General features: G+C 39.2%; 1 protein-coding gene across 1 annotated transcript in view; it reads right to left on the bottom strand.

Annotated features, from left to right (window-relative positions):
• The window catches only part of TENM1 (teneurin transmembrane protein 1), a 353,672-nt gene that overhangs the window by 134,849 nt on the left and 200,499 nt on the right, over positions 1–18,324 (bottom strand). Inside the window, exons 12-14 of the mRNA XM_022561862.2 lie at positions 15,613–15,732; positions 8,882–9,143; positions 207–474 (exon numbers count right to left, since the gene is read on the bottom strand). Of these exons, the coding sequence (XP_022417570.2) occupies positions 207–474; positions 8,882–9,143; positions 15,613–15,732 (650 nt within the window). The remainder of the gene's footprint in view (positions 1–206; positions 475–8,881; positions 9,144–15,612; positions 15,733–18,324) is intronic.

Raw genomic sequence — 18,324 nt, 5'->3', positions numbered from 1 at the left:
AAGAGGAACTAAAATCGTTTTGAAGCAACAATGTGTCAAAAGGGAACTCTAAACAGGCCCAAAGGGAGTGTTTAAATGAAAAAGTGCCTTAGATCCCTCAAATAGAAGAAAACCCATAATTATTCCAAATACAAATTAATATGCAGCTAGTACTTTCTGTTTTGTGAACACAACACTGCTATTTACACAGAATTATTTCAACATACCCAAAGCCTCTGCCAGGCCCCAAACCTTCTGTCCATAGATGTCAGTCTTGTTCCAAGCAAATGTGTAGACAAGATTAATTGCAGCGGGAAACCACTTCTGTGTGAGTCGCCCTTCCACAGCTACTGTGAGGTGTACTTTTATCATCCCCACGGGGATGGTTGAATGTGTTAAAAGGATCCGAAGCAGGGTTTTATACCCGGGGGTGCGGCTGCTTAGGTAACTCAGCCTGACAAAGCTGGAAGGAATGGGGATCTCCTCCTGTACAACCTGAAAGAAAAAAAGTCACATTGGCTCTTATCAGCGGTCACAGGTAGGCAAGGATACTGCATGCTTTTGTCTTAGAAACATGCCAGAGGAGAGAGCTTAAAGGGATTATGGATGTCAAGGCATTTGGTCTAGAATCTTTGTGAGGCTACATGACCATAGGTTTCGAATTTTGCACCAAATCTGCATGCGGACAAGACGTTTAGCCTATCCTGAGGATTGCTCTCCTTTTTTTCCTGCCAGGAGAGACTGTGAAAATAACAATTTTGGTTTTTCAACAATGTTCCAAAAATTGCTTTGTAGGAGTTGGAGAAGATCACACTGCTGAAGGTCAAGGATTTCAGCGCTATGGGTTCCATCAAAGGTTTTTTCTCATATATTCAGACACAAAAGCTTGTTCGATGTGTTAAGTTATATATCACAAACCACTGTTGTAGCTCTTATTCAGGTTAGGCTCTCTAAGAGGAAGGACTCTGGAAGCAGGCCCAGCAAGTGATATTTTATGACAGAGATTATGGTGTCCCTAGAACTAATCTTTCCTGATGCCATCAAACTTGCCTTCTTTGGAGCTTTGCAATGACCCCGAGGGCCAACTTTTTAATCAAACTTTGCTTGCATATTTCTCTGTGTTTGGATGTATCAATAGCTAGCAACAAGTTTTTCCAAGCTGGCACCTGTGACTGAGAAGCAAGTAACTCCCATTAACTCCTCTGCAAATCTTTTACAAACGTTGGTCCCAGAGTGAAAATAACTCTTGGCTTCCTTAATTAATTACTATTACTTATTTGTTTATTAGCATGGATGGAGTTAACCAAAGGGGTCACTAAAACTACATCTTGTATTCTGTGACTTTCAACTTTTCAAATACAGCTGAAGAAAGAGCCCATCCTATTTAACACATTTAAGGGGAAATGGATAGTGTGGATATTTTGGTGCCCTTATTCACTTTTATCTTAGAACCTTGTCCCTTCTTCCTTTTCCAAACTGGTGCACATAGTAGAACTTATTGTTAAACACACTCTATCTCATGTAGTCCAGGATTTCTAGTTATTCTTTTCTTTCTGAGGGCACAAATCCCTTTTGTCTATTCTTTGCCCAGTTTTTCTTCCTTTACATTAGCTATTTTTTTTTGTGTGTGTGTTACACAGGACTCTCACTGTTGTGGCCTCTCCTGTTGCGAAGCACAGGCTCTGGATGCGCAGGCTCAGTGGCCGTGGCTCACGGGCCCAGCCGCTCCGCGGCACGTGGGATCTTCCCGGACCGGGGCACGAACCTGTGTCCCCTGCATCGGCAGGCGGACTCTCAACCACTGCGCCACCAGGGAAGCCCTACATTAGCTATTTGATACCAAAGCTGTCCACTGGCTCTATCTTCTTAGATGCTGGCAGAAGTACAATAGTGAAGGATAGCATGACACTCACCACTGTGGTATTTCATTTCCCTAAGGAATCATGCAATCCTAGAGCAGTTTGAAAACTTGTACTGAAAGAGACCCATGCTTCCTAATATCTGTGAAAGGATTGGTGTACCCGCCCAAGGTACTCATTAAGTACTATCTAGTTTTTTCTTCCTTTCTTCAGGAAAACAATAGAAAAGACAGGAGTGGCAACTCTCCAGACTCCTTTTTGTGGAGGGTACTATTTTTTGTGAGCCTTTCTCAAGTGGTCCTCTGGGAAGTGCTAACAGCTGGTGGGGATGTTGTGATGGAAGAAAAAACCAATTCAATCTTTGACTGTTCATTTACCTCTTCTTGAGCATACTTGAATCCTGGATCTGTCTGATTTATGAGTCCATTTTTGTGGACATTAAACTATCATTAAAATATTAAAATTAAAGTACCATTAAAATGTTTCTATAACATAGTGAGAAAATTGTACTATGGATATCTGAATGACTTAGAATTGAAATGAAAATACTGAATGATCAATAAAGAAAAATCCTCAGGCTGCCACTTCTGGGCTGCGCCCTAGCCCAGCAGCTGAGGTGTGGTTGTACCCTCATGGATGGTGGAGGTGGCAGCGAGCTAGAGCCCGCTTTGCAGTGCGTGGCCACGTAGAGGCCGGGCGAGTCCGGGCACCGGTACCCGGCCCAGGCTCGGCGAGCCGCTCTGCGCGCGGCGGGGATCATGGTATACTGAAAAAGCACTCAATCAAGAGAAATCTCGGGGGAGCTGGAAACTATCAAGTTACTGAGGCCAAACAGGGGTCTGAAAAGATAGAGTTTTACAGGAGGAGCTTCAAGATGCTGGAAGAGTAAGACGTGGAGATCACCTTCCTCACCACAAATACATCAGAAATACATCTACATGTGGAACAACTCCTACAGAACACCTACTGAACACTGGCAGAAGACCTCAGACCTCCCAAAAGGCAAGAAACTCCCCACGTACCTGGGCAGGGCAAAAGAAAACAGAAAAAACAGAGACAAAAGAATAGGGACGGGACCTGCACCAGAGGGAGGGAGCTGTGAAGGAGGAAAGGTTTCCACACACTAGGAAGCCCCTTCGTGGGCGGAGACTGCGGGTGGTGGAGGGGGAAGCTTCGGGTTCACGGAGGAGAGCACAGCAACAGGGGTGCGGAGGGCAAAGCGGAGAGATTGCCGCACAGAGGATCGGTGCCGACTGGCACTCACCAGCCCGAGAGGATTGTCTGCTCACCCGCCAGGGCGGGCGGGGCTTGGAGCTGAGGCTCGGGCTTCAGACGGCTAGCCGGGAGGGAGTCTGGGAAAAAGTCTGGACCTGCCGAAGAGGCAAGAGACTTTTTCTTGCCTCTTTGTTCCCTGGTGCGTGAGGAGAGGGGATTAAGAGCGCTGCTTAAAAAGAATTCAGAATAATGATAGTAAAGATGATCCAAAATCTTGGAAATAGAATGGAGAAAATACAAGAAATGTTTAACAAGGACCTAGAAGAACTAAAAAGCGAACAAACAATGATGAACAACAAAATAAATGAAATAAAAAATCCTCTAGAAGGGATCAATAGCAGAATAACTGAGGCAGAAGAATGGAGAAGTGACCTGGAAGATAAAATAGTGGAAATGACTACTGCAGAGCAGAGTAAAGAAAAAAGTATGAAAAGAATTGAGGATAGTCTCAGAGACCTCTGGGACAACAATAAATGCACCAACATTCAAATTATAGGCGCCCCAAAAGAAGAGAAAAAGAAAGGGACTGAGAAAATATTTGAAGAGATTATAGTTGAAAACTTCCCTAATATGGGAAAAGAAATAGTTAATCAAGGCCAGGAAGCACAGAGAGTCCCATACAGGAGAAATCCAAGGAGAAACACACCAAGACACATACTAATCAAACTATCAAAAATTAAATAAAAAGAAAAAATTTTAAAAGCAGCAAGGGAAAAACAACAAATAACACACAAGGGAATCCCCATAAGGTTAACAGCTGATCTTTCAGAAGAAACTCTGCAAGCCAGAAAGGAGTGGCAGGACATATTTAAAGTGATGAAGGAGAAAAACCTACAACCAAGATTACCCAGCAAGGATCTCATTCAGATTTGACGGAGAAATTAAAATCTTTACAGACAAGCAAAAGCTAAGAGAATTCAGCACCACCAAACCAGCTTTACAACAAACGCTAAAGGAACTTCTCAAGGCAGGAAACACAAGAGAATGAAAAGACCTATAATAACAAACCCAAAACAATTACGAAAATGGTAATAGGAACATACATATCGATAATTACCTTCAATGTAAATGGATTAAATGCTCCAACCAAAACACATGAACTGGCTGAATGGATACAAAAACAAGACCTGTATATATGCTGTCTACAAGAGCCCCACTTCAGACCTAGGGACACATACAGACTGAAAGTAAGGGCATGGAAAAAGATCTTCCATGCAAACGGAAATCAAAAGAAAGCTGGAGTAGCAATTCTCATATCAGACAAAATAGACTTTAACATAAAGACGATTACAAGAGACAAAGAAGGACACTACATAATGATCAAGGGATCAATCCAAGAAGAAGATATAACAATTGTAAATATTTATGCACCCAACATAGGAGCACCTCAATACATAAGGCAAATACTAACAGCCATAAAATGGGAAATTGACAGTAACACAGTCATAGTAGGGGACTTTAACACCCCACTTTCACCAATGAACAGATCATCCAAAATGAAAATAAATAAGGAAACACAAGCTTCAAATGATACATTAAACAAGATGGACTTAATTTATAGGATATTCCATCCAAAAACAACAGAATACACTTTCTTCTCATGTGCTCATGGAACATTCTCCAGGATACATCACATCTTGGGTCACAAATCAAGCCTCTGTAAATTTAAGAAAATTGAAATCATATCAAGTACCTTTTCTGACCAATTACAGGAAAAAATCTGTGAAATATACAAACACACGGAGGCTAAACAATACACTACTTAATAACCAAGAGCTCACTGAAGAAATCAAAGAGGAAATCAAAATATACCTAGAAACACATGACAATGAAAACACGATGACCCCAAACCTATGGGATGCAGCAAAAGCAGTTCTAAGAGGGAAGTTTATAGCAATACAATCGTACCTTAAGAAACAAGAAACATCTCAAATAAATAACCTAATCTTACACCTAAAGCAATTAGAGAAATAAGAACAAAAAAACCCCAAAGTTCGCAGAAGGAAAGAAATCATAAAGATCACATCAGAAATAAATGAAAAAGGAATGAAGGAAACGATAGCAAAGATCAATAAAACTAAAAGCTGATTCTTTGAGAAGATAAACAAAATTGATAAACCATTAGCCAGACTAATCAAGAAAAAAAGGGAGAAGACTCAAATCGATAGAATTAGAAATAAAAAAGGAGAAGTAACAACTGACACTGCAGAAATACAAAGGATCATGAGAGATTACTGCAAGCAACTATATGCCAATAAAATAGACAACCTGGAAGAAATGGACAAATTCTTAGAAATGCACAACCTTCCAAGACTGAACCAGGAAGAAATAGAAAATATGAACAGACCAATCACAAGCACTGAAATTGAAACTGTGATTAAAAATCTTCCAACAAACAAAAGCCCAGGACCAGATGGCTTCACAGGCGAATTCCATCAAACATTTAGAGAAGAGCTAACACCTATCCTTCTCAGACTCTTCCAAAATATAGCAGAGTGAGAAACATTCCCAAACTCATTCTACGAGGCCACCATCACCCCGATAGCAGAACCAGACAAAGATGTCACAAAGAAAGAAAACTACAGGCCAACATCACTGATGAACATAGATGCAAAAATCCTCAACAAAACACTAGCAAACAGAATCCAACAGCACATGAAAAGGATCATATACCATGATCAAGTGGGGTTTATCCCAGGAATGCAAGGATTCCTCAGTATATGCAAATCAATCAACGTGATACACCATATTAACAAATTGAAGGAGAAAAACCATATGATCATCTCAATAGATGCAGAGAAAGCTTTTGACAAAATTCTACACCCATTTATGATAAAAACCCTCCAGAAAGTAGGCACAGAGGGAACTTTCCTCAACATGATAAAGGTCATATATGACAAACCCACAGCCTACATTATCCTCAATGGTGAAAAACAGAAACCATTTCCACTAAGATCAGGAACAAGACAAGGTTGCCCACTCTCACCACTCTTATTCAACATAGTTTTGGAAGTTTTAGCCACAGCAATCAGAGAAGAAAAAGAAATAAAAGGAATCCAAATCAGAAAAGAAGAAGTAAAGCTGTCACTGTTTGCAGATGACGCAATACTATACATAGAGAATCCTAAAGATGCTACCAGAAAACTACTAGAGCTAATCAATGAATTTGGTAAAGTAGCAGGATACAAAGTTAATGCACAGAAATCTCTAGCATTCCTATAGACTAATGATGAGCAATCTGAAAGTGAAATTAAGAAAACACTCCCATTTACCATTACAACAAAAAGAATAAAATATCTAGGAATAAACCTACCTAAGGAGACAAAAGACCTGTATGCAGAAAACTATAAGATACTGATGAAAGAAATTAAAGATGATACAGATAGATGGAGAGATATACCATGTTCTTGCATTGGAAGAATTAACAATGTGAAAATGACTATAGTACTGAAAGCAATCTACAGATTCAATGGAATCCCTATCAAACTACCACTGGCGTTTTTCACAGAACTAAAACAAAATATTTCACAATTCATATGGAAACACAAAAGACCCCGAATTGCCAAAGCTATCTTGGGAACGAAAAATGGAGCTGGAGGAATCAGGCTCCCTGACTTCAGACTATACTACAAAGCTACAGTAATCAAGACAGTATGGTACTGGCACAAAAACAGAAATATAGATCTATGGAACAGGATAGAAAGCCCAGAGATAAACCCACGCGCATATGGTCACCTTATCTTTGATAAAGGAGGCAAGAATATACAGTGGAGAAAAGGTAGCCTCTTCAATAAGTGATGCTGGGAAAACTGGACAGCTACATGTAAAAGAATGAAATTAGAACACTCCCCAACACCATACACAAAAATAAACTCAAATTAGATTAAAGACCTAAAGGTAAGGCCAGACATTATTAAACTCTTAGAGGAAAACATAGGCAGAACACTCTATCACATAAATCACAGCAAGATCCTTTATGACCCACCTCCTAGACAAATGGAAATAAAAACAAAAATAAACAAGTGGGACCTAATGCAACTTAAAAGCTTTTGCACAGCAAAGGATACCATAAACAAGACCAAAAGACAACCCTCCGAATGGGAGAAAATATTTGCCAATGAAGCAACTGACAAAGGATTAATCTCCAAAATTTACAAGCAGCTCATGGAGCTCAATATCAAAAATAAAAAAAAAACCCATCCAAAAATGGGCAGAAGACCTAAATAGACATTCCTCCAAAGAAGATATACAGATTGCCAACAAACACATGAAAGAATGCTCAACATCATTTATCATTAGAGGAAAGCAAATCAAATCTACAATGAGATATCATCTCACAGCAGTCAAAATGGCCATCATCAAAAAAATCTACAAACAATAAATACTGGAGAGGTTGTGGAGAAAAGGGAACCCTCTTGCACTGTTGGTGGGAATGAACATTGATACAGCCAGTATGGAGAACAGTATGGAGGTTCCTTAAAAAACTAAAAATAGAACCAGCATACGACCCAGCAATCCCACTACTGGGCGTATACTCCGAGAAAATCATAATTCACAAAAAGTCATGTACCAAAATGTTCATTGCAGCTCTATTTACAATAGCCAGGACATGGAAGCAACCTAAGTATCCATCAACAGATGAATGGATAAAGAAGATATGGCACATATATACAATGGAATATTACTCAGCCATAAAAAGAAACGGATTTGAGTTATTTGTAGTGAGGTGGGTCGACCTAGAGTCTGTCATACAGAGTAAAGTACGTCAGAAAGAGAAAAACAAATACCGTATGCTAACACATATATATGGAATCTAAAAAAAAAAAAAAAAAAGGTCATGAAGAACCTAGGGGCAAGACGGGAGTAAAGACAGAGACCTATTAGAGAATGGCCTTGAGGATACGGGGAGGGGGAAGGGTAAGCTAGGACAAAGTGAGAGAGTGGCATGGACATATATACACTACGAAATGTGAAATAGATAGCTAGTGGGAAGCAGCCGCATAGCACAGGGACATCAGCTCGGTGCTTTGTGACCACCTAGAGGGGTGGGATAGGGAGGGTGGGAGGGAGGGAAATGCAAGAGGGAAGAGATATGGGAACATATGTATATGTATAACTGATTCACTTTGTTATAAAGCAGAAACTAACACACCATTGTAAAGCAATTATACTCCAATAAAGATGTTAAAAAAAAAAGAAAAATGCTCAGGAATCCTAATATATGAAGTTTCAAAAATGTCTTCCTCTGACTATAAAGCTTGAACACTTAGAAAGCAGTTTTAGAGAAAATGCATAGGCTTGACAACTACCTTTACTAAACACAGCTGAACAAGAGGAGTTGTCATGACTTCTAAGAACAATGACAGCGGACGCAATTTAGACAGTGGGAGAAAACTAGATTTCTTAAGGAGCTTTAATTTCAGAACCACAAATGGTCCCACCTCATTGATTATAGTGTTATCACTATTGAGCCAGCAAGCTTTGTTCTTTTGAACACAGTGTTCATCAGGTCAAGGTTTGGGGTCTAATCCTCATGACAGCTAGTTCATCTTGCTTTGTTCCATGGCCAGAGATAACACCTTATAACCCCGGCCAATCACCTTGCAAATGTGTGCCAGAGAGATTACATTTGAAGGCTTCTCTTGGAAAATGAAGGGCAGCACATTTTAGGGCTGGCAGGAGTACCAGGAAAAGGAATCTAGCCATTATACACTGTTGAGCACGCCATGGATACTATGACTTTATACTTTCAAGGTCAATGTACCCACCTGCAGCTCAGGAACAATAGTTCCCCTCTCTGGACAGGACCCTCCAAATGATGTGAGTGGTGAAGGAAGCACAATAGGGTTTGGGCTGATAAAGTTGGAGATATCGCAGGATGGTGGGTCTGATACAACTCTCTGCATGGTCACTTTCTCCACCACAATAAACTGATTCCAAGGCAACCAGAGCGTCCTCTTCTCAGGTAGAAAAGGTGACCGATCAAAGATTAAGACGACAGAGATACCACCGACAGCTACGAGGTCAAAGCTGAGAAGGAAAAACAGAAGATAGTTTCAACCAAATGAACAACTAAAATAAAATTAAAGTTTAAAAAACAGGTAATTTCAGTGCTCTTTCCTTCTTTTGGGATGCAACTATATCCATTTGTATTCTCTATTTTATTCCTTCTATTCCATCTAACTAAATATTCATTCCATGGAGTGTTCTTTTCACTATCCAGTAGACTTGGTGAGAAAAAATTCCACATCACCAGTTGATATTCACTTAGGATTTATAAATCAATTTTAATGCTTTCTTAAACAAAATCACTGCATGTATTTCTGCAAAGCCAAATCTGACATCACTGCTCCTCCCTGTGCTAGAGAGAACTGAAAGATGGCCATTGAACATTAAGCAACATCTGTAATATGCTGCATTATTCATCTTAAAAAAATTCCTATAATGTAACTCAATAAAAGTAAGGAGCCGAAAGGTTAAATACCTTGTTCACAGTCACAAACATAGTGTCAGAAACCTGATGGTGACTTTGAGATGGCATTTGGAGAGAGATACCAGCTGAGGAAATTTGTTCAGTGAAATTTTCTTGAACAATACCATGCTTGAACCCTCCATATCTGGCTGCCCCCTTTGGCGCCTGATTCTACTTGAACTCTAGATTTAGGATTTCTGGTTCGCTCTAGAATGCCTCTTCGTTTCCTGTTGTAAGGAAGTCTGCAATGGACCCTGTCCATCTCCACTGACAACTCCTTCCATATCTCTGACTAAACAAGACTACCTCTTCTGTAAGTCCATCTCTTGATGTGGTCTCTGAAATGACTCTTCAGCTGGAGCATAATAGACTCAGATTTCAGTTCATTCTGCACTAGATGGCTCTACCTTCCTGCTCTTTTAAGAACAATGATGTCTTTGAGATAATGTACTTGAAAGCATTCAAAAAGCATAAAATACTATGTATACAAGATAATGATAAATTATCATTATATCTTAAAAATGGATAAAGGGCAATGGATACTCCTTAATATTCAAAGCAACTTAAATCCACAGGAGAGAGATGTAAGCAATTCTGTGTTTAAAAAAAAAAAAAAAGAACTTTCTTAAAACACTTTTCAATGGTAAAATGCTCATAGTGAATCAGATTTAATTATGGATATCTCACCACTCCCTTCATATGACATTTATTATATTTATTATAGTATTACCAATTGTGTCCTGTTGCAGAAATCTTTCATGTAGAGATAAGTGGACAGTAACAAAGGATAGCTAATACTGTATTTTTTATTGTTGCTTTTTCAGTCAAGTAGCTGTAATATTAAGGCAGTTTCCAAAAAGAGGATTTGAAGAACTGCATTAGCTTTAGAAAATAATTCAAGTTTAAAGTAAAAAAAGAAAACCCCAAACAGCTTATGGTTTAAGACAGAGAGGCTGAATTCATGATAATACAGGAGGAGTTTAAGGCAAGCGTAGTGGGGGAAAATCCTACATTGCTTGTCAAGAGACCTTTTCTCTGGTTCACATTCTACACTGATTCAACTGTGTCCTTGGGCAAGTTTATTTGCCTCACCCAAACCTCAGCTCTTGAGCCCTTAAAACTGAACTGCTTATTTATTTGAAAACAAAAACAAATGCAAACACGAAAACAAAATAAACTACCCAAACAAGAACATATGTACCTGGGAATTATTCTCTACTTCTAGAAAGATTAAGCAGACAGGCCAGACTTCTTGTTTTGTAGAAAGAATGTGATTTTGGCTTCATACACACCTGGGTTCAAATCTCAAAATTCAAGCTTTGCCATGTTAACTTTGTGTCTTTGGGCTAATTATTTAACCTTCATGAACTTCAGTTTCCTCATTAGGAAAATGGGGCTAATATGGTCTATCACTCAGCTACTACCATAAGCGAGTAAATAAGATAAAGACTTAAGAACCAAGCATATAGCAGGGACTCAACAAATGTTAACTTTCTTCTCAAATCAGATCCATTGCCCTATTAAATTTACAGATGTCTTCTCTTGTAGTTCAGATGAACTCTAGGCCAGTTTTTGATTATCTCCATAAGCAGATACTGAGTTTTAAGTTCTCCTGGGAACTTCCCCTAAGCATCCTGTGTTGGGTTAGTTTTATGTGTCACCTTTGTTGGGCTACAGTACCCAGTTATTTAATCAAACACTAATCTAGGTGTTGCTGGGGAGGTATTTTGTAGATGTGGTTAATATCTACAGTTAGCTGAGTTTAAGTAAAGGGGATTACCCTTGATAATGTGGGAGGGCCTCATTCAATTAGTTGAAAGAGCAAAACTGAAGTTTTTCAGAGGAAGAGGATTTCTGCCTCAAGACTGCAGACGTAGCATCTACTCGTTGCCGAGAGATTCCAGTCTGCTAGCTTACCCTGCAGTTTTTGGAGTTGCCAATCCCCACAATCACATAAGCAATTCCTTGAAATCTCTTTCTTTCTCCCTCTCTATATACAGTTAACCCTTGAACAACGTGGGGGTTAGGGTTACCCCCCAAGCACAGTTGAAAATTTGCTTATAACTTTACAGTTGACCCTCCATATCCACAGTTCCACATCCATGGATTCAACGGACTGCGAATCATGTAGTACTGTAATACATGTTTATTGAAAAAAATCCACACGTGGACCCATGCAGTTCAAATCCGTGTTGTTCAAGGGCCAACTGTATATATATTATACATACATATAATATATATTATATATAATATGTATTATACATATAATACATATGTACATATTATAATACACGTGTATAATATACACACATATGCATGCGTATGTACATGCATATATGCATACACACACACACACACACACACACACACACACACACACACACACAGAGGTTCTGTTTCTCTGCAGAACCCTGACTGATTTCTCCTCTTCCCACCTAGCTATTATATATAGTAAACACTGTCTGGGTGGCTCATTAATTGCCATGGTGGTGGAAGGTGGATCTGTAGCCAACAATCCATCTAAACTATTGCAATACCCAATAGAATGCTGTCTGGATGATTAATTCCTTTGGGATTTCCCCCACCACAAATGGTCTCCATTGGCAAGAGTCAATAAGAACAGGTTACAAAGTCACGTGAGAGTTAGCATAAAACACCCAAGGGAGAGGGCATGCTTGTCTGGAGACCGTTAATCCATAATAAGTCAGACCCGTCCTATTCATAGATGGAAGACTATTGTAGCTTATGTAAAATGCTTATTTCTGCCTTATGGTATCCATAAATGAACAAACTCTTACCCTGAGGGGAATCAGAGGAAACCCTCTCTTCATCTCCCAAAGTCTTCTGAACAAAGTTCTTGAGACCTTTAATGCTCTCAAGAATCTTCTAAGAATGTCAATGCTTCACCTATTTTGCTTATCATTAGCTGAACTATTAATATGAGCATCTGTTACATATCTAAGTTGAAGGTGGTAAATCATAGAAGGTAAGAGCAAGATTACTTGGGTTCAACTTTTGGCTCTACCCTTATTAGCTGTGTTAATTTGGATAAGTTTTCTCGTCTGCCAAATGGGGAGGATGATAATAATGATTCCTATCTCATAAAGTTGTTATGAGGATGAAATAGAATATGTATGAAAATGCAAGGAATACAGTAGATACTCATACATCATCTTTCCTTTAGAATTGCCTTTTTTTTCTTTTCTGCTACTTTGGCCTCTCCCAATCTGCATACCTAATCTCTTCTTACTTTTAGAGGGACCCGTCTTCCACTCCCATCCTTCCTTCTGCTTTTTATACATCACTTTGGTCTCATGACCTAGACTCTTCCTGGTTCCCTATGGAAAGTTGTCAGTTAACTTGTGCAGATGGATGATAATGTGGGTAATTAGTTCTCCAGCCACCATAACATATTTGCATATAACAGGGAGTTTGAAAGAGTCAATAACTTAACCCAAAGCAGTGATACCATTGATGGGAACAAAAGGCACAGTGGCAGAGAGGTGGGATTGAGATTTGGAGACAGAAAGCCAGAACTTTACAGCATTTTGCATATCACACCCTGTCTACTAGGTATCTAAATGCTAACCTCAACCTTTCTATAATCCTTTTGCCCTCAGGTATACAGATGGTCCCCAAGTTACAATGGTTTGACTTAGGGTTTTTCAACTTTATGATGGTGCAAAAGTGATAAGCGTTCAGTAGAAACCATACTTCGAATTTTGATCTTTTCCCGGGCTAGCGATATGCGATAGAAACTCTCTTGTGATGCTGGGCAGCGCAGCGGGCCACAGCTCTGTTGGCCACGTGATCACGAGGGTAAATAACTGATATGCTTACAACTCTTCTGTACTCACACAACCAGTCTGTTTTTCACTTTCAGTTCCGTATTCAATCAATTACATGAGATATTCAATACTTTATTACAACAGGCTTCGTGTTACATGATATTGCCCAACTGTAGGCTAATGGAAATGTTCTGAGCACATTTAAGGTAGGTTAGGCTAGGCTATGATGCTTGGTAGGTTAGGTGTATTAAATGCATTTTCAACTTAAAATATTTTCAACTTACGATGGATTTATCGGGATGTAATCCCATCATAAACTGAGGAAGATCTGTAGTTTCTCTGGATATTCTACTTCTGAAATGTACTTAACTCAGTCTGAGGTAGCAACCAGCAGAGACATATAAATGGAAACTCTCATCACACTGTCACTTTATGTCTAAGAGATGATAGTGGGACTGTCTGGTTGGTATTTGGGGCACATATTTTGAATGCCTACATCCTTTGTGGAGCCTGAGGGAAGAGTTACTGCCAGAGGGGACTCTGGCTAATATCTGTCATCTATATAAACCTAGTTCTCACAGTGAGCTCAGTGGGAGGGTCCTGGTATTTTACTTAAGATTAAAAACACAAAAATAATAATAAAAATTGTCATTCTTTAATGCTTTCTGTAAACTGGAAACAGAAAGTTTATAGACTTTTTAGACATCACATTTCTTTTAGGTTCTTTTGTGAATATCGAATAACTCACTGAAACCTTTGTACACAAGCTAAAAAACCTAAGGCACATCATTTCTCCATAAGAAGCCAAATGTCCCTGTGGGCATATTCTATTTAAAGAAATAATCCATTTCTCAATTTCTGGCACATGGTTGAACCTGCTGGCAAGGGAGAGGCCAGTTTTCTGTACCAGCTACTGGTGCGTGAACTACCAAAATTCCATCATTCAATCTAATTGAGAAAAAAGTCCATTTGAATTAGTAGAGAGCTCTGATTATAGAATATTTGAAAGGAAATAGTTTTTATTGCATATATATATATATATATATATATATTCAGACTAGATGCTCCCAGAGTAGTTCTGCTGAGCTTGTTATAATGAATAGACAGCTCATTACTAATTAGCAATATAATTTGCATACAAATAATTCATATAATTTCCTAAAATCTTAAGTTTTTCTTAAATAGGTTTAAACTCTTCCTTATTATCTTCTTTAACTATTTTTTGTAAGCCTTTTCTTGAGAGGCAGTTGAAAAAATAAATTCAGCATAGCCCAAGTTGAACAATTAACAATTCTGAAGTGGCTAGGACTAATAATAACATCTGATTTTAGGTTCTTGAAATGACATAGTCTCTCACACTGTGATAAAGCTTCAAGGCAATAGGTCTCTTTATATGAGTACTGAAGCAGCTTGTTATCAGTAGGACATTTCAAGGGTAGCCACCTGGAGTCTAGGGTACCTCAAAGCCATCATTACAATGTTCCTGAGAATCATAAATAGGTACCTTTAAGCTGGACACATGGACCTATTGACTCAAATATTCTAAACGAATGTCTACCTGAAGGATGGCAACAAAAATGTTTTTGTGAGCAAATCCTTTTCCAGGAGGAAAAGATTTAACTAGTGGTCTTGCTTTCCAGGTCTCTGAGAACCTGGGGAAGCCCTTAGAGAACAGCTTGGTGGTTGGTGCTTAAGGTTAAATCACTATGGTTATACAGACACCAAGGGAAATTGGTTAAGCTGGCCATGCTTTTCGACCTGTTATAGCCACTAGTAAAACAGGCAGTCTAGGGAGGACACATTTTTTTTTCCTTTAATGTCTTAATGTGGTTGAATTGTATACCTTTGGAAGAAACCTTTTGGACAACTTTATCTCTGAAATATTTTGAGGCTATCATGGAAAGAACAGCCTAGGTGTTCAGTGCTTCATTACCTGCATCATCTTACTGGATTTTGAATCTGGATTTATAAATGATGAAGGCTTAGATGAAGGCTAGACAACTTTCCACATGGCCAGGGTTTCAGGAAGACCTGACAGTAATAGTACAGGGTTGGTTAGGAGCTAAACTTGGTTTGATTTAGATGGGGAATAGAGGAAATAAATAACACCAATGACTTTTTTAGATACAGCTTGAAGGAAGATGGGCTTATAAACACTGTATCACTTGAGCCCTGGTTTGACTCATGGCTAGAAGTCGGTATTTGGCCCACACAATGATCAGAAGCAATATTGACGTACCTTCCATCTTGCCGGCTGATGGTAAACCCATAATCACTGTGGTGCAAGAAACTAACATTCACCCCTACTAGAGGGGTTCCATCTACAGCCATCACTTGGCCTCGAATCACACAAGCACGCCTGCAACACAAGATCAAAGGCAAATATAAAAGCATGTTGAAACTAGATTCTAGAAGCCAAGTTGGAGAAAGTTTGGAAAACACAGTTCAGTATAACAAAGAAAACAATAATTTCACCAACGAGTAGTAACTTCTAATAACATTTTGGTGACGGTATGAATATCTTTTTTTACCAATAAAAATTGGGATTATACTCAGTATAGTTCTGAATCCTGATTTTTTTTTCTTTTTTTTTTTTTTTTGCGGTACGTGGGCCTCTCACTGCTGTGGCCTCTCCCGTTGCGGAGCACAGGCTCTGGACGCGCAGGCTCAGCAGCCATGGCTCACGGGCCCAGCCACTCCACGGCATGTGGGATCTTCCCGGACCGGGGCACGAACCCGTGTCCCCTGCATCGGCAGGCGGACTCCCAACCACTGCGCCACCAGGGAAGCCCATGAATCCTGATATTTTAAAGTTGGCAGTGTATTATTAACATTGTCCAATGTAATTAGAAATTCCTTAATATATCATTTTGATATTAGATAATATAGCCCTAAAACAGTATTCCTTGTTTAATCCATTCCCTATTTTAGGATATTTAGTTGTTTCTTATTTTTTTCTGCAATGAATTTCTTATTATTTCCTTGGGAGATAGTCCTAGTCATGGAAAGATACTTTTCTCTTATTAAAATTAATTAAAATGAAAATTAGTTAATACATAAATACACTGTAGACGTGACTAAAGTCCCTGCTGACCACCTCCCTCCCAGTTCCTGGTCTTCTCCCCAGAGGTAATCAGCAATATCATTTTGTTGAGGGCATTTTCTATGCATTTACATACATAGGTGTGAACACTTTTAAGGCTTTTAATACATATTGCCAAATTACTTTTTCTGGAAAAATAATTTTAAAAAAAAAGCAGACTTAGTTGGGCAAATTTTAACAGTTAAAGTCTGCAAAAGAGACATGGTCCCTGACTATATAGCACCATGTTTCTCTGGCCTGATTGAAATAAAATATTTCAGGAGATTTTCCCTTTAAACAAATGAGTTTCATCTTTGCCAAATAAGAGGATTCCATTAGACTAGCCCTTAACAGAGCTGTCTCCCAGGGACATAGTCCACTAAAATGAGTATACTTTCAGCTCTAGCTTGGCCAACAAGTTGTAACTAAGTTTAGGAGCTTGGCAGTTAAGAAGGCCCAGGGGCAACCCCCAAGCACAGATTTTTCACTTGTCTGTTGTTTTTTGGGGTTGGGGGGAAGGGGGTCTCACCAGAGTCCAGTCCTAGCCTTGGCAGCCCTGAGCTCTAGAACGTGCATTTTATAGCTGGAGCTGGTAGGGTTGAAGAGGTTGGGCAGGGTCAATGATTTTTCCTAGGGCATTAATGTCATTTTTTTCACCAAGTGAGATCAGGGTATCCAGGCAAGCTCAATCTTGGATTAAAAGGGGCCATGTGATTTGGGCAAACATGACTTTCCAAAGTAACCATAATAATTCCACCCTGGCATTATACATTCTTTCAATCAGCAAGTCAAGGCAATGTGTCTAAAGGCTCTTGGCCACAAAGATCGTTCAAGAGAAAAAAAAACTGTGAAAAAGCAAAAGACAGTCACCAGCCAAAGCTTGGGTTTTATGTTATGGCCAATAAACATCACCACTAAATTCTACTGTAATCAGAACTGGGATATGTTATACTGATAGGATTTATCCTGCATCACCTAACGCCTTCCCCCAACACAAACTATAAGCCATTAAGTATTGCACAAAGCTAAGCTAGTATAATTGTTGCTATTAGTGTCTTTATTGAACTCTTCAGACTGACATTCCTAGTTCTGACATAAATTAGTGGGTTTCTTCTTTCCAATGAGCTGTCCATCTTATGAATTCTGTAAATAATGGTTCTGAATGGCACGCAAATGGCACACTGGCACTTGCTTTGCCTTGTCTGATTCTTCCAGTTCCTTTTTGGGGAGATTTTGAAATCCCATTTGTTCTAATAGAGAAGATATTTGAAAGTCACCAAGTTCTGGATTTTGAACTAATCCTGACAGATCTGGTCCCTGGTTCTAAATCCAATGTAACAAGACATGAAAAGAGAAGGATGTCTCTAGTTTTATACAGTGACATTTTGAAGGTCTTTACAAAGCAAAATTTGACAAACTGGGTATAGATTAAGTAGAAACCAGCTGAGAAAATCTCCTGCAAACTACATAGGGATCGGAGCCAGAGGGGCTGAGAAGAAACGTGCATTAGTGAGGCCACCTTCATTTGAAGATCAGTTCAACATTGCTTCCTGAGCCCTATGTGCTGATGGCTTTTGGGGGGGTGTGGTAGGGGGTAATTATGAACTTGCCAAGGCTTTACCAGTTAACAAGGTGGGCTTTTCAACAATGATGCCTACTTAGGTGGTCGCTGATTCCCTACTGGCAAGACAATTCTACACGCGCTTATTTTATTTGTTCACATTAATCTAGACATTGTGTCTTCCCACAGCTGTACTAGGCTCAATTATTTTTGTTTTTATTTTGTCAAGCCTAGTTGACATTATTTGCTCATATTTTAGGACAGACACAGATCTGTCTCTTCTCTTCGCTGCTCTTTTATTTTCTATA

This window comes from Delphinapterus leucas, chromosome X, assembly GCF_059928025.1.
Source record: "Delphinapterus leucas isolate spDelLeu-1000000601 "Yukka" chromosome X, BTC_Dleu_Yukka2, whole genome shotgun sequence".
Taxonomy (NCBI): domain Eukaryota; kingdom Metazoa; phylum Chordata; class Mammalia; order Artiodactyla; family Monodontidae; genus Delphinapterus; species Delphinapterus leucas.
The sequence above is the reverse complement of the archived record's forward strand: the minus strand, read 5'-3'. Positions and strand labels throughout refer to the sequence as shown.